General features: G+C 40.0%; 2 protein-coding genes across 2 annotated transcripts; both read right to left on the reverse strand.

Annotated features, from left to right (window-relative positions):
* Positions 1–6,930: 6,930 nt before the first annotated feature.
* LOC108647343 lies at positions 6,931–12,096 on the reverse strand. Its single transcript, XM_031900387.1, has 4 exons — positions 12,026–12,096; positions 11,222–11,275; positions 10,265–10,351; positions 6,931–8,349 (listed from the first exon to the last, which is right to left on the reverse strand). Exons 1-4 carry the CDS (start codon positions 12,068–12,070, stop codon positions 7,324–7,326), a joined length of 1,212 nt encoding a protein of 403 aa, XP_031756247.1. The 5' UTR covers positions 12,071–12,096; the 3' UTR covers positions 6,931–7,323.
* A 63-nt stretch (positions 12,097–12,159) lies between these two features.
* LOC101731880 (TRIO and F-actin-binding protein-like) lies at positions 12,160–20,282 on the reverse strand. Its single transcript, XM_031901342.1, has 8 exons — positions 20,253–20,282; positions 16,124–16,269; positions 15,871–15,937; positions 14,468–15,401; positions 13,795–14,053; positions 13,224–13,350; positions 12,772–12,843; positions 12,160–12,282 (listed from the first exon to the last, which is right to left on the reverse strand). Exons 1-8 carry the CDS (start codon positions 20,280–20,282, stop codon positions 12,160–12,162), a joined length of 1,758 nt encoding a protein of 585 aa, XP_031757202.1.
* Positions 20,283–21,016: the final 734 nt, after the last annotated feature.

Below are 21,016 nucleotides of genomic sequence, written 5' to 3' on the forward strand. Positions count from 1 at the left end.
CTACTAGCCAATTTTAATGAGAGTGTTTGGAGCTGTAACTGATGAGATAATCTTGGTGTAACTTAAGTATTTGCAGAACTCAGATATCTGCATTGTCAGTAACCTGGACTGGTTTAAGGGCTGTGACACATGGAGCTACTGTAGCCTGCTACTTGTTGTGGCTACAAAATGCCAGAAAATGACTTTCCATAGCAATACTGAGAATTGTCTCTGCTAAAATACACAAAGCAATTATCAGTATTGTCTATTTTGTAGGCACGACTATTAGCGTCATTGCCCTAACAGATGGACATGTGGTCCCTGGTCTCACTAGAGGAGTCGCAGGGACTGTTACATTGAAGCAGGGCTGCTTAAGGCTGATGGCCCACGGAGCGAGTTAGTTAGATCTTTAGTTAGTTAGATAGATCTTTTAGATCTTTGCTACCGTGGGCGACTAACCACTCCGAACTTCTGAATTTAAGCAAAGTTTACTCCTGCAGGCAAAGCTGAAGCGATATGCAGGCCTTTCCTTTGGCGATTCCCTTTGTTTCTGGTGTTTAAATGCATTTTGGAGAGATTAGTCTTCTGCAGTAGCAGAGATTTATCACGGGCAATAGAAAGGGGGTAGGCCTTTACACCGGTGATTCCCTTTGTTGTGCATTAGCAGAGATCTATCACAGACGGCTAACTTGCATCAGGCTAAGGCTAATGCCACACGAGGCATAGGGCTGAAATTTTGGGCAAGCGGATAAACGCTTGCCGAAAATTCAGCCCTACGCCTCCTACTTGTGCCTGCACCCGAATGAATGGGATACGCTCGGGTGCAGGCACATGTAGCCGATATACGCATTCTCTCGCGTTTTCATGCGTATATCGGCTACATGTGCCTGCACCCAAGCGTATCCCATTAATTCGGGTGCAGGCACAAGTAGCAGGCGTAGGGCTGAATTTTCGGCAAGCGCTTTTCCGCTTGCCGAAAATTTCAGCCCTACGCCTCGTGTGGCATTAGCCTAAGGGTGATGACATACGGAGAGATTAGTCGCCTGTGATAGATCTCTGCTACCATTGATGACTAATCTCTCCAAAATGCCTTTCCACTGGCAACAAAGTAAATATCTGGTGGAACAGCATACTCGTTGTGGAGGAAAAACAACGTAGGCCTTTCCACAGGTGATTCCCTTTATTGCTGGTACAAAGGCTTTTTGGGGAGATTAGTCACCCGCAGTAGCAGAAATTTATCCATGGGACACTTTCCTTAAGGTACCAGTCAACCCAGATTTCACAGGGGGGCTCTCACTAGCCAGTGATTTCCCCAAGCTCTTTTGAAGAGTGCTTCACCCAGCTTTTTTTTCCGGCAACTGGCTCTCGTTCAGTCCCCACCTTATGTGCCCTAGTAGTTTTCTTTTCTCACACCAGCAGGACTGTGCACTGTATTTGCAGAAGTGCACTGTCCTATTGGCTAAATATTGACTGCTACAAAAAATCTAAGATAGAAAATCTATCTAGCATGTGAACAATATAATTAGACAGGCAGTGAAGAAATGGTCTGTGCTTACTGAGGTAGACATGACCTCCAGGTGTGTTGCTCTGGGCCAACAGCCATGTGAGCAGATGAATGACAAAGTGGTGATGCCACAAGAAAAACACAAAGACATAACCATGTGTGCCATCTCTGCAGGATGCTACTGTCAAAAGTTATCACAGATGAAATGTCTTCTGTTGGCCCCCCTATCCTGGCAGCCTGGACAAATGCCCCTTTTGCCTATTTTTTTTTTTATTACTTTTTACTTATTTAGTTTTTTATTAACAGTTAAACAGAGAAAAATAACCATTAATTGTATCAAGTAGTTCAACACCCTTTTGCTCATTTCTTAAAATGTCCCTGCGTTGAAGGCAAAGATACCATGTATCTTTTTTTGGTTTTTGTTCAGCACTTAGTATGAAAAGTCTGATGAACATGCTGTACAAAGATAAGTTAACACATGTATTAAATCAAAAAATAAAGCCAGTCTTTAAAAATAATTACCAAAAATAATATGAGAATGTTTCATTGTTTTCATTGTCAGTGTCAAGCAACTGCTAATAAAATGTTAGCATGAAGATGTATGCCCCAAAAACTGAATTTATTGACAATAACAAAGCCACTAAAATGTCAATCAATCTGTAGGGATGTGAAAATAGTTGGAAGAATGTTCCACAGGGGTGACGTGTCCTGTAGTAGGGACGTATTCCCCCACTGCCTTCAGGTTATTATGGGATACCCTGTCCTCTAGTTGATAAAAGAGGAAGGATTGCCATAATGTAGGCTTTTGGTGCTCCACTTGAATAGCAGGGTTCAGAGGCCAAAGTAGGCCTTACTACTGGGATTAAGGGCAATGACAGATTGGGAGTTTTGTTGTCTGCAATTTGTTTCAGTGGTAAAACACCCGATAATACCTCTCAATTGGATGGAGAGAATTGACTTAAAGTGATTCTGTTATGATTTTTATGGTGTACTTTTTATTTCTGAATTACATTGCAAATAATTCACTCTACTATCTAGTATAAGTAAATCTAGAGCAACTGGAGACGTTTCACTACTCATCCGAGCAGCTTCTTCAGTCCACTGAATGGTGTGTGAAGTCCTGGGCCTATAAACTCTTCCAATCCAATCCAATCACAATGGCACATTGTAACTCTTCAGAGAGGTGACATCTCTAAGTCTCTTAGTAAGGACCCCAAAATCACTATCCTGCCAGCAGATAAAGCTCAACACAGCTCAACACAACTGACTATGACTGCAAAATGACCACGCTACTCAGTGATAGCAATACATATAAACCTTTAAGGAGAAACCCAAGCAGCAGTTACAAGAAAAAGGTGATAGATTGCCTACAACAAATTAAAAAGGAGAAAGTCATTCATTGAGCCTTATACCACCGTCTGTACCCCAGAGAAGCTACACCATGCTTATATGGACTCCCCAAGATGCACAAAGATGGAGCCCCACTCAGGCCTATTGTCAGCAGCATCAATTCAGTGACTTACAGCATTGCAAAATACTTGGCCAAAAACAGTGCATCATATTCAAAATGCCAAAGAGTTTGTCAAGATTCATGGAGTTAAACTAGAGACAGAAGAAACAATGGTATCATTTGATGTCACTTCACTGTTTACATGTATACCTACCACAGAGGCAACTGAGAATGTAAGAAATCGACTGCAGCAAGATAACACCCTCAGCAGCAAAACGAAGCTCAGTCCTAACCAAGTATGTTTGTTGCTAGATTTGTGCCTTAACACAAAGCAATGTGGTATATGCCATCTCAGTGCATTGTGCCTGAGTCTGAGCTTTCAGAAAGAGCCAGCGCTACACATTAGAACTGCTTTCAGATAACCTATTATTTATCTTACTATCATGTAACTGGAGGAGTCCCAAGCAGGACTTGGATTTCTTACTATTGAGTGCTATTCTGATATCTACTGGGAGCTGCTATCTTGCTCCCTTCCCATTGTTCTGCTGATCGGCTGCTGGGAGGGGGTGATATCACGTATGATACAATGGAAACAGTTATGTGTGGGCTGGTATGAGAAGCTTACCCATTAATATGGTGGGTCCAGGTGCTCAAGCTCCGGACCTTCAGCAAAGAGGAGCCAACTAAGTGCAAAACTTGACAGAGAGAGCAGCTGGCACATCCTGATCACCACCAAAACAAAGAAGACATTCCTTGGTTTAAATTAAAAGCATTCCAAATTTATTGTTGTTTATACACAATTATACATATATCCTGTTTATTTACACAATTTATGTATAATTCTGTATAAACAACAATAAATTTGGAACCAAGGACTATCTACTTTGTTTTGGTGGTGATCTGGATGTGCCAGTCGCTCTCTGTGTCAAATTTTTCCCCTTAGGGGGTGATAACACTCCAACTTGCAGCTCAGCAGTAAAGTGTGACTGAAGTTTATCAGAGCACAAGTCACATGGCTGTGGCGCCCAGGGAAATGAAGAATTTGGCTAGCCTTATGTGAAATTTAAAAATTAAATAATAAAAAAATCTGTTTGCTTTTTTGAAAAATGGATTTCAATGCAGGATTCTGCTGGAGAAGCTCTATTAACTGATGTGTTTTGAAAAAACATGTTTTTCCATGACAGTATTCCTTTAAAGTAGGGTGATCAGATCACTTGAAATTCAGGGACACTTCTAGAAAATCCAACTAGTAGGGCTGCCCTACCACATGCATTTATTAGACTTTACTGAATTTTCAAGTGATCTGGTAACCCTAACTTAAAGGGCACCTATCATGTTAATATTGTTTCTGCCAGTGGAGGTGTGGCTAATAGATCCTGCACTTTGGTTAGGGGAAATAATAGTATATTGTGAAGAAAACTCGCCTTGCAAGCCCTATTCTGTCTTCATCAGCAGAAAATGAAAAGGCAGTGTCCTTGGTCAGAGTGCAACTGTATATTATAAAGTGTCTCAGGGTTATATTTTCTTTCATTATGTAGAATACCATTTTTTGGAGGCAATTCAATAGGAGCCAAACATAATTCTGCCCATGTATAAATCATTAATTAAAGCATCTGGTCTATAGGGCACGGTTTTGGAAACCCAAAGAAAAGTAGATGGAGAACAACTGAAAGAGGTTCACAGAAGGGCACAATTATTTATTTAAGGAATAATAAGAGTGATCCAACATATAAATATACATAAAGTCAATATACACATTTGTCTAACAATCTCTTCTGCCCAAGGACACTGCAAATGGCAAGAACACATCCACTGAAACATTGGTACAGAAGTAAAGCCTCTTTCCAGGTTTCCATCCTACTCGTCCCACTCCGGTATCTCTGTTCCTATCACTCCCCTTTCCAGTCTTGAGCTGCTGTCAAGGGGCCACTCCTTTAAAACACAGGCCCTTGGTAACCTCATCATTATGCATGGTAAGCAGACTCATAAAATAGAACAAAGATCTCAAAGATGAAGCTTGACATCATATCTCCCAAATTACCCCCAGTAAAATACTTTTTTTATTATTAGTATTACTAAATAACTGAACCCTCCCTGAACTGAAAGAGCACAGAAGAGACATGGCAAAGTCATAGATATACCTATGAAGTAAACACACAAGGTAGAAGAATCATCTAATTGAATCCTATGCTGACATTCCTACAGAGTGTGCTTGCTTCTTAAACATGAGCAAACAAGATTTATTAAAGAGAGGAAGGATAGAAGCCTAACGGTAGCCACATTAGTAGAATACATGTTTTTTAATGCAGTTTTTGAAGTAAAGTGCAGGCACTATGTTTGCTATATAGCTGCAATCAGTTCACTATCTGCTCCCTTTACAGTAAATACGACCCCAAGTTCACCCACTTTTAGACTAATTTCACAACAATGCATTTTTTCCCAGCTAGAGACAAAACACCAGTGTCATCCATAAGTGTAGTACAGGTATGGGACCCATTATCCAGAATGCTCAGGACCGAGGGTATTCCGGATAAGGAGTTTTTCTGTAATTTGGATCTCCATACCTTAAGTCTACTAAACAATCAATAAAACATTAATTAAACCCAATAGGATTGTTTTGCATCCAATACGGATTATTTATATTTTATTTGTGATCAAGTACAAGGTACTGTTTTGTTACTACAGAGAAAAAGAAAATCAGTTTTAAAATTCTGAATTATTAGATTAAAATGGAGTCTATGGGAGACGGGCTTTCCGTAATTCGGAGCTTTCTGGATAATGGGTTTCCGGATAAGGGATCCCATACCTGTAATAGGCATAAATTAGATCTGCCTTTCCCTGTGCATACGGAATGGAATTGCTTGGAAAATACACACACAAATAGTTTTCTGCCAAAATCCGCTCTGTGTGTGTACAGTTACTACACACATAGCGTGGGATGTGTGTTTTAATGACAACAGAAAAAACCATCATGTGACATTAGCCTTGGGCTGAACCCTATCTAGGAATACAAAGCACCTTTAGCATTACTTTATTGTGCAAAAATAAACAGACCATAGCCAACTACACAGTCCAAAACATACAAAGCTGAATCTGCCATGAAAAAGGAGGGCTGTCTAGAGATCCAGTCAGTCAGTGATCTGCATGCTGACAATGCATGTCACACAGAGTACTATACTCTCTCTCTCTCTCTCTATATATATATATCCATACCTGTCCATACCCGTAGACCCAATAGGATTGTTTTGCCTCCAATAAGGATTAATTATATCTTAGATAGTATTTAGTACAAAATACTGTTTTATTATTACAGAGAAAAGGGAAATAATCTTTAAAAACTTGAATTATTTGATTAAATAATGTCTATGGGAGATAGCCTTCCCGTAATTCTCAACGTTCTTGTTTCTGAATAATGAATCCCATACCTGTATATATCATACTTCCACCAAAGCTAGGCAGTGGAACTACAAATTTGTGCAGAATAAACTCTACACACATAATTTACTGAAAAGGCTTGGGGTGATAAGACAGAATGCATCTCTACTTATGAGTAAGGCATACTTTGTTTTCAAATTTAGACTCCCTTTATAGCTCATATCTTGTCACAAACATGGAATACGTTTGCATATATTAGTACTGCAGATTTATTTTTATAGTTGTACAATATTTACAAAGATTTATTTTTATTGTTGCCTAGTCTAACATTCAATTCTGCATGTGTAGCATTAGATGTATGCTGGTCTGAATGTTCACCATCCTATACAAATCATTTATATTATTACTAACACAGGGAAAATGAAACCCAGATGTTGAGAGCAGACATATACATTGCTGCCACTTATACTGTATCTGCACAATACTCAGATGGAGCACACCTAAAGGCACATTATAGTATAGGACCCAGTGAGAGGGGCTCACAGGACAAAGGCATTACAGGTAGGTGGAACCATCAACTGACCAAATCAGAAGCCCCCCCCCCCAAACAATGGTACAGAAATAAAGCCCCCTTCCTGATTTTCACCCTACCTGTCTCACTGCAGTGTCAGTGTCTTTGTTCTCAAATCTCCCCTTTCCAGTTTTGATCTACTGTCTCTGCACCTCAAGGCCTTGTTCTGAGACCACTCCTTATAAATACAGGCCCTTGGCAACCTTGGAAGTAGCCTTCCAGTACAGATGATACAAAGCCCTGTCTCTCCTTTCCTGACTTCTCACCCTGACCCTCTCAGTCTGCAGAAATGAGGCTCCAGAAATGTAAGAAGTGAAAATAGGGAACAAATATAACAGAAAATATCCTAAAAAGTTACAAAAGGTGCAAAACATTTAGACAAATATCAGGATTTTAACTCCAAGCCCTACAGTTGTGACACTGGTGCATTTTGTTAGCTGTAGTTCAGTTGCAGGGAATGTACCATACATGTTTGGAGACAGATATAATAAGATAAAATACATAAAAATAAAAAAAAAAGACACTGCACGCATGCAATTCCAAACACGATATGATAAATACCTGTCCATCTTTCACACTTGTATTGAGATACAAGTCACTGTCACGGGACTCTGTGTGTTTAGGCACCTGCCTTAGGGCTGGTGGTCCCTCACTGAGGTGGTATCCTGTGGCTACTTGTTGAACTTGCCATTTCTCAGAGTGCAATGGACCATTAGAATGTTTCAAAACTGACCTGTCAGAGCCAAGTAAGTCAGAATTTTGTATTGTTCCGTAATAGTCTTTATTGTGTGATTCAGAAGTGTGTGGCTTTTGTGACCCTTTGAAGACACCATAAGTGGGATCCATGTGTGAGTTGTGCCCACCAGCAGAATTCCTTATTAAATCTGATGGCTGTCTATAATCCTCCAAAGAGTTATTCCTACTAGCTTCAACTGGAGGAGTTTGAGGCCTGAGATAACCTGTGTATGCCATGTCAGATGTTGCTCCTCCTGATGATGTGTAAGGTCTATGGGAATTCCTATATACAGATTCTTGAGGGGATGCAGTCCGTAAATGAATTGTCTCCTTGGGCACATGTATAGGAGAAGGTATTTCTTCCTCTGTCTGTGTTTTATACTGTGACCATTCAGTGCTGAGGTACGTACCAGAATATTGTTGTGGTTGTGGTTCTGGCGTATGGCTAGACAGTGGACCTGCAGGCTTATACTTGAGTCCATCACAGTCATTTTTTGAAATATAATCATAGCTGGAGCCTGTTATGCTATTATATAGTGGTTCCTGCGCAGGAAGGGGCTCTGCTGAAAGCTTGTACCCGGGCTGTGTCTTCTGATTCTGGCTTCCACTGGTGTTTGAAGACCTGTATTGTAGCTCCTCCTTCTGTGCCACAGGTGTCCTCTTTGTGTATTGATGCTGGGATCCCAGCGAGTTTCTGCGTAGGGGTTCTGCCAATGGCTCCTTCACTCCTTGGTGCTGAAAACATGGAAGAGAGAATAACTGCAACTTTAAGGGTTAGTGGAAATGCGTGGAAACCTTCTGGAAACCTGCTGCGTGTCTGATGGTATGACATGAAAAATGTGCCGTAGAAACATCTTGCAGATTTACACTTTTACCAAAAACACTTTGAATTAGCAACTTGAATACCTACTTAATTTTTTCTAATGCATATATATTGCAAAAATGCTTCTTTTGGCACTGAAAAGCCATATATAAATTTTATTACAAAGGTGAACCACCCCTTTAATTAATATTGAGAATTCCACACAAGTACACAGCCAACCACATGATCTTCATAGATCCCAGGAAGGAACTAAGGGGTAGTGACACTTATTTTAAAAGGTTATTGGAATAACATCCGGGGTGCTACCATTTCTCTCCAAAATGCCTGATTTTTTACACTAGAGCTGCTCAAAAGTTAGGGACATAGGGCAGCAACCTGGGACCTGGGAATGATATACCAATGAGCTTTTCACTGCTGTCTGCATCTCTTGAACAAACTTGCTGGAACCTGGGTTTCCAACAAGCGTGTTGTAAAACCCTGACATGTTTTTGTTAGGGTTTTACAACAGGTAGGATATCTACTGTACCTACAGGCCTGCTTTATACATTCACATCTTTCAGATCTGGATATTCATATTTACATGGTCCAAAATAATCTAAGTCTAAGTACATTACAGCATTACAGCTATTCTTATTATTTTCAGTTCCACAATACTGTATTTTATAGAATTGAAAAAATACTTTTATTTCTTTGATGCTTTCATTTTAAATGAATGCCAGCATGTCTGCATTTCCCTTTCAATTTTACTTGACATTTCACAAGGCATTGTTTTATCTAAATTTATTATACAGTCATAAAATTAAATAAATAGTGATAGTAAAACTTCAATCCTGCGGCACCGCCAGTACACAACATGTGGCATTTACATGAAAACTGAGACTGTGAGATCTATGGCACTGGCACTTTTATAGCGGTACCATATATTTTATAACACCCGGGACTGAAACGGTTAAAGTTGTGGTGGAGTTGTTTCCTGTTACTTGCTATATATTACCCTATTCTAATTAATATGGGTTCAAAATTTTGTGGCTAAGCTCCTGGATATATTTGTTTATTTTTTTTATTCCAGGTACAATGTGGAACAAAACACAGTCCATGCAACAAGTGCATACAGACATCAAACTGTATAAATCTAGTGCATTACATTGTGTTTGAGTCATGATAAATTATGTAAGTTTACATACAATGTACCATTGTAAATGTATAAATGTACAATTAAACAGATAAAGAGGTAAAATAGAAATGCAAGGTTAGATAAGGAATTAGTGAAAGAAGGGAGAAAACTGAAAAAGGAGATATATTTTTACAACAAAAAATATGACTGAGTACACAGGGTCAGTTTTACACTGATTTGCCAGTTTCCACTAATGATGCCATAAAGCAAATCTAATTTGTCACTGGGGTTGCCACCTGTCTGTTATTGAAGAGACTGCCCAGTTCAAAACCTCCTGGCCAGCACCAATTGCATGGGTGTGATGTCATAGCCCCACCATCAATGCCATTGGCAGCCGACTGACATCACTGCCCCCCCCCCCCTTAGTTCAGATTCTGTATTGTACATAGGTGCCTACTTGCCACAAGTTGTTGGATCAAAAAGTTTAGAAATTACTGCAGAATAACTACATACAGTAACACAGTGTCCCTCACCAAAATTTTATTGCTGCCCAAGGTAATTATTTTGCAAATCTATTGCCACTGCACCTCAGTCCCCCACTACACTCTTGGTAGACACTGGGTACGCTGCCATTTGTTATTGTGCATTACAACTTATTGTATGGACCTTTTTTTAGCACTGTATTAGGCGCTCCTTCTTATGGTAAAACTCACCTCTTTGTTCCATCCATCAGAGGAGGGAGATCTGAATGACTGCCTTGCGTAAGGATGTTCATTCTGCTTGGGGCTTACACTCTCAACCTACAAATTTGAAAACAGAATGCCTTTATCAGTGCTATTATATTTTACTATTCCAACCACTTAGATTGTAAGCTCTATGGGGCAGGGACCTCCTTCCTACTGTGTCTCATACCACATGGCACTTTCTCCCTGTGTATTTATACTTATTTATTGTATTTATTATAACACTTGTCCTTTATAAATAAAGTTATACATACATACATACATACATACATACATACAATGATCCTATTGTTAAAGGGGGAGCAATATTATCTGCAATATTTTAGTTTAGCCAGCTCAACAAACTAGTAAATCTTTGCCTGACAGAGGCCCATTGGCCAGCAAATGTGCTGTATGCACTAAAATAGTCAAATGAATGGTTACAAAAGACTTTTTACTTTATTTTACTTACAATGGGGGTTTTTGGTAAAGTTCCCTGGGAAAGTTCTCAGCTAGCATCATGGTTACTTTGAGTTTACTGATTCTTGTCAAAGCTATACTTAGTACTATATCTTGAAGTAGCATGTTATAGTGCATACTACTAGTCTTCCCTACCCACTGAGGATTTATTTTGGGCCCATTTTATTATTTAGTAAACCTACGGACATGAGCCATTGGATGCCATGTTTCAAAACCTTGCAAAGATGATCTTTATAGCTGACTTTAATCAACTTTTTATAAATGTTGTTATTTATTATCTTAAACATTTTTCACTATTTAAATACTCTGGTACACAAACACCTCCCCATGTTTAGGTATGTTTGTTAAAGTGAAGATATTTCTGCTGGCAATCCAGGCCCATTCCAATATAAAAGATAGAATGGTGATTCAGGCCATACCCCCCCCCCCCCCCCCCAAAGGTGGTATATATATTTAGAATTTTCTCACCGGTTTAAGCAACTTTTCTCTGTTGGTCCAAGGAATTTGATTATTGTTTTCTTTCTGAATAACAGAAAAAAAATGATTAGGAGTTTGATGAAAAGAAAGACAAATGGTCAGGTACAAGAGGAGACAGAGGCTTGGCATTTGGAATTTGTTTGCTGTAGATATTTATCCATCAGTTAAATTGCTTTATATTGTTGTACTCTTTCTTGGATGCTGGGGAATGATATGGGTGATATAAAGTTCCCAAATATCTAATGGTTGTTTTTTCAATATGTAAGGACAGGCTTGGCTAGTAACCTTAGGGTTTCCACCTGGCAACCTCTACTTACTGGTAAAATACCAGCCAAGGGCAGAGTTAATATAACTAATGTACTGATATACTAATGTGCCAGTAAATTTGTAGTATATAGTCCTCTGACCCTGACCCCAAATCACCTAGACAAGCTCCCCCTTTAGGGCTCTGGCACACGGGGAGATTAGTCGCCCGTGGCAAAACTCCCTGTTCGCGGGCGACTAATCTCCCTGTGTGCCAGAGCCCTAATGCATAAGTATGCTAATACATTATATTCTAATTACTTTAAAACACTTTCATTTTTTAAATATCCCATCACTAATTAAGTCTTTAAGAGCCCAGCAAATCAAAACAAAATTTATGTGCTCGCTAACCAGTTGCGGCGGGAGTTAAAGAATTTTTGCTTTTCCATTTTCCTCATGTAATCCAGAAAAGGCTTTTCCCTTCAAAGTACTTAGTTTATTTATGGGACCCATGGGGTTTACAGAGACCAGAGTGCAGCGCACAGAGCAAACCTTGTCTTGTCTTTCAGTAGGGCGTAATAGTTTATCCCTGTTCATCCATTCGGGCTCTGGAGATAACTGTCTGCCCTTTGAGAGAGAATAAATGGTGATTAGACAGATTCCAAAAGCAACCACTAATGTTATACTTACTTAATGAACCTCATCCCCCAATGAGTGTCTCTCTTTCTAGCTGGGCAGTCATTTACCTGGCTCCCTGTACGATGAGGTGAGGAGTCCCGGCTCCATCTGCCCGGGCTGCTATAACAATCCTTTTAAAACCAAGAGAAACACCATATTTTATTTAAAATGCTCTAGGCACATCAGCATGATTAATATAGAAATTTTACAATAATTAATGTAATGCTTTTTACTTAATACCCCTGTTCCATTTGTCTGCGTGCAGTTAATCATAGCAACCAATCTAATGTCAGCTTTGATCATCAATCTGCTGCTGGTAAAATCTGAAAGCAAACATATGATTGGTTGATATGATTTACTCCACTGAGGCATATGTTATAGAGGAGCAGCTATGGATCTTCTTATTGAGCTTGTTACTCCAGGGCAAGACTATTTTTGTACTTAGATATTTAAGCCTGTTGTGTTTCACTTTTGCATGTCAACCTATATTAAATGGACACTTTTATTTACAGGTACATTAGGCAAATCCAATGTTAAAATAGAAAAATATAGAAAGCAATTAAAAGAAAATATAATTTCTGCTGCTGCTTATTGTCATTGTGATATATCTGCCTTCTCACCCTGTCTGTTCTTGGCGGTGGGTGTAGACTTGCTCTCCGCGACCTCAGTTCTTGGCGCATAAGCACTGACTCCTGAAACCAACCATATTATTATAAGTACAAAATGAATTCAGAAAAGCAACCCTATTGATAAGGATACACTTAAGTTCAAAAACAGGACATACAAACTACAATACAATATAAGTGCCCTACCTCTTAATATCAAATGATAAAGTTTCATACAGAGACTTGCAAAAGTAATTCTTACTAAACAACAGATTTGAACCAGATTGAATTGGTATGTTGATTTAAATATCAACACAAAGAACAGAATTCCAGTATTCCAGTGTAGGATTTGTTACTTACAAGGGTCTGAATACTTTCGCAAAGGAGCATTATATTTTGCAATGAAAGACAATTTTGGTTTTGAGTTTGGCACAGGTTTCTGTTCCCCAAATCCACTGGTTTCTCACCTCTGGGTACAAACAGGGAGTAGATTGCCTTCTTGTGAGCCTCCTCTGCAAGGATGGGTTCTTATCTGGCAGTCTCTCAATTAATCCAGCCTCTAGGGCCTGAAAAGCTTCAAGCGCCTCTGCTGTTCTGAGACCCAGTACAATAAAAACAATTATAATAGTAAACAATTTATACAAGGAACAAATCAAGATTGGATGCTTACAGTAGTACTGGAATAATCATGCTTACAACTATAGATAGACAGAGGGATGGGACTGCTGAAACACACATTAAAGAACTATATTCTAAAAATTCAATAATATTAAACATATTAAAAATAAATCTTTTTAAAAATATGAAGCAAAGGGGGAACAGAAAGGGTGAAAAAATTGGTTCTTCACAGGTAAACAATGATAGTTTATATATGTTGGGTGGGATGACAATTCTCTTTCACGCAAGGATTATTTCCTTTAGTCTGTAAGGATAACATACTTTATAAACTTTATCATACTGTTTTAGGCAGACTTTCACAGCCGGTCTCTGCCCATCTGTACCTGGTATTATGTTACCTTAGTATCTTAAGTATCATACCTTCTGTCTTGCCCAAATATTCTCTCCACCTCAGCTCTTCCAGGGCTACGTGTTTGGTTATTCGGAGCTTTGCTCTTTTTAAAACCAGGCCCTAGACGTTTGGCTGGTGGTATATCTGCCAAAGCGGTGTATGGTATACGGTTACTAGAGCCTCGGGAGCCACCATCAGAGTCTAGGGAGCTTGTGGATGATGTAAGTCGCCGACTCACCCCAAGGTTTGGTGCGTTCTGAACTGTACGGGAGTGAGACTCTTTTTTAACTGTAAAGATAAGAATGACACACATTATTTAATATCTATAAAAACTATTAAGAAAAAAACTCCAATATAATATATCATCTGTCTTTTGTTAATTACATTTCCGCTATTTAATTTTGCAGCCATTGTTCACATAATTATTTTAATGTGAATTGTAATCCTTTAGTTACTTAATCATGAGCGCAATGTATTTAGGGTTTGTCAGGCTCGGACTGGGATTCAAAACAGGCCCTGGCATTTCAAGTACACAGAGGCCCAAACAGCCCCCCAACAGCCCACTAAATAGTGAGTGTCTGTGGCATCTTACAGCAGCCCCTCTGGCATTTGCCAGAATCCACAGATTGCCAGCCTTGGAGTGTGTCAGTTAAAAAATATATCAACTCATCTAGACTACTGTACTTAGGGGATTGTACCCACCTGCGTTTGAAACTGAAGGCCTTCTAGAAGAGTTGAGTGCCTGTCCACCATAAGAAGTACCCCTTTGTTCTGATATGGACATGTTTCTCTCAGGAGATTTGTTTCGCTGCAGGGGTCTTACAGGAGAGGTGCTTCTTTGGTGGAGAGTATTGGTGGATGATCTGTTATGCTGAGATGCAACAGGGGATGTACTTCTCTGGTATGATCTTGTGGGAGTTGTGCTTCTATGCCGGGATCCCAAAGGAGAGGTGCTTCTCTGACTGCATCTTCCCGGGGAGTCACTCCTCCTGTGGGAATTTACTGGCGAGGCTTGGCTCTGTTGAAGTTTTATAGCGGAGGAATTTCTCTGCTGAGATATTAATGGGGTTCCAATCCACTGCTGAGATTTTAATTGAGATGTGCTCTTCTGGGGTGCTTTCAAAGGTGATGGGCCATCATACTGATGTCTTTCTGGGGAGGTGCTCCGGTCCATAGGCCTTACAGGGGAAGCACTTCTTTTTTGGGTTTTTACTGCTGAGCTACTTCTTTCATGTGTTCTTATAGGGGAGGCACTCCTCCTCACATGTGGCCTTTCAGGAGAAGAATTTCTCTGACTTAGTCTTGCAGGAGATACACTCCTTTGGTTTGGCCTTCCAGGAGAGGTACTTCTCTGATTTACTCTCACAGGAGAGACACTCCTCTCGTTTAATCTTCTAGGAGAGGTACTTCTCTGATTTAGTCTCACCTGAGAGACACTCCTTTCATTTTGCCTCCCAGGAGGAATACTTCTGTGGTTTGATGGTGCGGGAGAGACACTCCTCTTTGGTGGCATGGAGGTAGAGCTCCTTTGCTGGGATTTTTTGGGGGGGTCCCCATGGTATGCCGCTAAGTGCATTTCACCCTCTGATTCAAAAATCTCAGCAACCTCTTCGTAAACACTACTTAGTCCCCAACTCTGATAAAACAAAAAGGGGTATATTTAGCAGGATGGGTATAAATTTGTTCAGAACTATACTATTCATACTTGGAAAAATTGGGGCACAAATATAAGAGAATAGATTTTATGTGTGGAACAGGAATAATTCAATAGAGACAAATGAAATGGAGCATTTTAATATAGGACTGTAAAACAAAGAGAACTTTTTGTATGGGAGGAACTTTAAACAAAGCAGGGTAAGGATGCTAAGAATAAGGTTGCAAATGAACTACAGGTGAAACCTTGAGCTATAAGTAATGGACAAGCACTTTAAAGGCAGCATATGGAATATGGTATAGTTGTGGTACAGTAAGTGGAGGTGTAACATAGATGGCAGGAGTCATATGGCCAACATTAACATTGTGCTTTACAAACTCCTGGTGATATGGTATAAATAGTGTGGGAGGCACCATGGAATATCATTTGGGTGTACATGTAATGAAATTACCGAAGAACTGAATCCATCCCTCGAGTCTTTACAGGTCACCTGGGTAACGGAAAATGATTCCTGCCAACTGGAGACAGAAAAAAATTATATTGCTGGTGCTACTCATATTTGCTCCTAACCTGCTGTTAGGGAAATGAATAATGTTTGCAACTCTTATGTATTATTATTGTAAATGATATCCACATATTTTCCTTGTTAGCCACCTATTTTACTCTAAGACTTAAAGAAACTGTCATTATATTACGGGACCTACCTGTGCTTGACATGCTCTTCTCCTAGTGTTGTATACAACTCACACTGAGGAGCGACAATACAAAGAGGGCTGCTGGAGTCACAGGAGTCAGATGTAGCAAGAACATCAAAATACAGAGGAGGAACAAATGCCAAGTCTGTGGAGCCCTGCGTGAAAGAGAAGAATATATTATGTCAGAAAAAAGCAGCTAAACTTGTACACTTGTGGGTGCATCTTATATCAGCTGGATATAACCAGTACAGCTATAAGGTACATACACACACACACATCTATATTTTTTATATCTATTTCGTGTGTGTATATGAGAGACAACAGAACCTGAATGAAGTAAGAAAGGAAAAAATTATGAAAAAAATAGAACTAGGGAAATTCAAAGACAGAATTGCAGAGAAAATATTGGGAGTTGGTTGTTTGCATAACTGTCATGTAAAAGAATTGACAGGGACCACACTATAGGTAGCTTTTCAATGCATAGATGTATTTGCATGTTCAAACTGCATGGAAAAATTCAGTTGTAGGGAAAACGTCAGGGTTCATCTCACAGCCAAATCACTTTGCTCTACCACCCAATAATCTGGGCAGATAGATGGCTGGCTTGTATTGGTATAGGCCCTATAGGAGCAACAGAACTTAAACAGCAGGGGCTGAAAAAAAGCAAAGGGGAAAAAGCGGGGAAAGAGCCTCCCAAATGGCCAGGGCAGTTTCCTCCTACAGGCAACTTTTCGCGATTTCTGAAAGCCAAAGCAGTGAGTAGGCCTTTCCACTGGTGACTCCTGTTGTTGCCGGTGGAAAGGCATTTCAAAGTGGTTAGTTGCCCTCAGTAGCAGAGATCTATGGCAGGTGACTAACTCGCTCCATAGGACATTAGCCTAAGATAGCAAGAAGTTGGTAGATTCAAGGCAAGGAAATTGGTGAAGGTGTAATGTACAAGGGGTTCGAGCCACCTTGTAAGCCCCCTGCTTACATCTTTGCATGTAATAAATGCATGTATGTATGTACATTTTTAGTTATAATTGTTGAATATTCACGTTTCCAGAAACTTGAATTCAAACTTGTGATTTATGTTGTAAAAAACTCAGTTTGCAGTAAAAACTTGTATTCAAATGTGGACAAATCATCTCCTTAGTGTTCTTGGGTATTTGTATATGACCCCCCTACAGCGTCTTGCAAAAGTGTTCAGACCCTTGAGATCAATGTCTTTTTTTTACTGAATAACAAATTGTATCTTCTGTGTTAATTTTATTTCAAACCATTGAATTTCAAAATATTTTGTTAGTGCCATTGTTTTATGCAAAAAAAATGAAATGTGCTAATTGCAAAAGTATTCAATCACTTTAATCATTTGTAGAGCAAGCTTTTGTAACAATAGCAATTTTGGGGTAATGATGTAGCTTTGGACATTGTTCAGGAGTGGGTTTGGCCCATTCTTCCAGGCAGATTTGCTTTAGGTTGTTCAGGTCGGTCAGAAGTAACACTGTTCTGTAGAAATGTTCATATAATACTGTGGCATGGCAGAGGATGGGTGGTTGCTAAGGTGTATGAGCCTAGCAACAGTATTCATTATGGACTGGAGAGGGGAGGGTCTCTGAAGGGGAAGGCCAATTAATAGAGAGTCACAGTAGTCCAGAGAGTGAGTGAATTAGAATTTTGGCCGCATCTTGGCTGATTGTACATTGGAAATAGTAAAAGTGACATGATTTGATAAATGGACAGATGGGGTGATAGTGGAATTGTTAACTGTGATAGATACCTCTGGGATATTATAGGTGGGGGAAAGAGAATTCATTCTGTCTTAGAGAGGTCTAATTTAATTTAACTTAGGGACATCCAAGATATGCTGTCTGAAATCCTCCCTGCCCATACCCCCTGATGAAAACCAGCCCGACAGGATGATGCTATAGATGCCATACACTATTTATTGGGCCTGGGAGGACTGTTTTTGCCTCTTTGTACTTGAAATGCCAGAGCCTATGGGATCCAGACCTGGTCCCATTTGAGCTGAAACCCTTGCCCTTTCACAATACATCTTGGGCTTCAACATGGCTCAGTTATACCCTCTTTTGTGCCACCCTCCCATCAGAGCCCTATGTGCTATGATGATTTACTTATAGTGATGTATGGTTGATGGGTAGCATTGTGCTGTGGGGCTGAATTTCATCAATGGGAAGTGCATATCTTGTTAAAATAGAGAAACAGACCGTGCAAAACACAGGCAAATACTACAATATGGGAGATGCTCTTTCAGTCTGCCAAAAAAAGTAGCAGAAAAAGAGTAGCAGGATAATGATCCCAGACACAGGGCCAAGGTAACACTGGAGTGTTTTAAGAGCAAGAATACAAATGTCTAACAACGGCCCAGGTCATGCCCTGATCTCAATCCCAATGAGAATTTGGACATAATTTGAAAGTTGAGGTGCACAAGTGTCACACCACAACCTGGGGGCAGATCTGCCTGTAAAAACAGACCAAAATTACTACAAACGGGCAAAGCTGGTATGTACTGGTACCCAGAAGTAACATATTTCAGAACACAAAAGAGACATAGGTAGATATCCCTATGAGACAGTCTCCAGAAGCATGTGGTGGAATTGTTTAGTTTTCCTCCAGACTGGAGTTAGATAAATCTTTGCAGGTGGCAACTGTATTTTCTAATGGAGTACTTCTAATGGAAATGTTTGGTTGTGCAGCCTGGAACTTTTGTTAGGGAATGCCTAATTGGGCAGAACCTAAAAACAAATTATTGGGGACATCAAATGTTTTTTTTTCTGTTTTTGGAAGGAGGTAAGGCTAATGGCCCAGTAGATATGAGCATGCACACAGGGCAGATTATGGTGCAAAAATGCATACTATTGTTTTCTTTGCCAAAATCCGCCCGTATGCCGATAACATGCCAATGCAATGCCTGTCAGTGCACTTACAAAGCACATAAAAGAGTGAACCGGACTTTTATCTGCCTGTATTTCTACACAGGTGGAGAAAATGCCCAAGGGATCATTCTTGACCCACTGGGGATACAAGTACAAGAGCACTAAGGGGCCACTAAGCGCTGCTCTGAGCACCAGTGCACATCTGTGAATGGCTGGTAGGTAGGATGTTGCAAAAAAGCTTAGCTGGTTGCCAGTTTCAACTGCTAATACTTCATGGCACACTGTTTTTATACCCATTTGCGTTCAGTGGGAATATAATGGTTAGAAACATGGCTGCCACCCCTGGTTATGTTAATCACTATAAGTTATAACTACCATGCTATCAGGTCTGTTAATCACAAATGTAATGTATATTCGGTTGGAGTGCTTCTACCCATACAAGTAAATTGCTAGCAGTTGCGATGGTGGGGGCTCACACCGGAGACATAGTTATAGATAAGCTAAAAATCCAGTGGTACACTAGTGTGTTGCCTTTTTTTTGTTTTGTTTTTGCTTGTTAATCCAGATGTGCCCTTAGTTGTTATATGTGCTATACATGGCAGTACAACTAGGAATAAGCAGAAAGTCTATGTCTAGGGGGCTGATTTACTTACCCACGAACGGGTCGAATGGAGTCCGATTGCGTTTTTTTCGTAATGATCGGTACTTTGCGATTTTTTCGTATGTTTTGCGTTAAGTTTTAACGCTACAAAAAATGCGCAACTTTTCGCGTAAGTTTTAACGCTACGCAAAATGCGCAACTTTTTACGCAACTTTCGTAATGGATACGAAAAACTCGCGTTTTTACGCAAAAATCGTATTGGATCCGAAAAATTCGTACAGAATCCGAAAAAATCGCAAAACATACGAAAAAGTCGCAAAATATTCGTTTTCAAGTCGGAACTTTTCCAATTCGGGTCGGATTCGTGGGTTAGTAAATCAGCCCCTAGATGTTTCACTTAGTAGAATGTATATAAATATACTATTAATAAAACCAATCCTTGTACTTATGAATTCACTTTAATTACAGCTTTATTTTGTGACGCTGTACAGTCTGGTTCAGTGTTCAGTATAAACCCATAAAAACAGAAATACACCAGAATAAATTTGCACTTTTGCACCCATTACACCACCCACTATAAGAACTGAGATAAAAAGGTGCATTTTAGTATCACTGTTCCCATTGGACGTAACCCTTGAGCAGAGATCTGGGCTAAACTCACATGCACAATAGACAACCTGTGGCCCTTCATGTTTCCGAACTACGACTCCAAGAATCCCCCAGCAGTTATTGCTTGGATCCTTGGAGTCGCAGTCCAACACCACCTGGAAAGAGCTGTCTCAACATGAACAGCATCACTCACACAATAAAGTAATACAACTACCCCCACTGAATATTATCTTCTGGCGGTTCCATCATTATATCTCAGCCCAGATGAAACTGCACAGCAAACACAGATGAGCCTTGCATGTTACACACCAACACACACTCCTACAGACCTAGGCTAAGCCACTTGTCAGTGGAAATGCAATGTTTCAGCACTTTCAGAATCGCTTTGTTACACGCTCTGTCGCCACTCTATCCACCCCCCCCCTCTAGTCAGCCCTTTTATCTCTGGGTTTCCATTATTATAAATGACAATACGCTATAAATAATCCCCCTCTACACACCCACCTCTCCCCCTTCCCGGGGCCATACCGCAAATGATGCCTCCCTCCGACTGGAGGACCCCCTTGGTTTAGCAGCAGACGCTGAGCAGATGACAGTAATGCGAGCACAATGGTGACAGAGAGAGGTAACATGACTCAGTGCAAACTGATGAATTAATAAAAAGGGCAGTAAATACACGGCCAAACCTGAGAGGGTAAGAAGAATGTTAGCACCCACATGGGTACCCGAGTATTAACCATTTAAATGCTAGTGGGCTATACACTGCATTCAGATATCCTATATAAATGAAACTCTATAATGATGAGATAGAACTTT

The sequence above is a fragment of the Xenopus tropicalis genome, chromosome 4, assembly GCF_000004195.4.
Source record: "Xenopus tropicalis strain Nigerian chromosome 4, UCB_Xtro_10.0, whole genome shotgun sequence".
Classification (NCBI taxonomy): Eukaryota; Metazoa; Chordata; class Amphibia; order Anura; family Pipidae; genus Xenopus; species Xenopus tropicalis.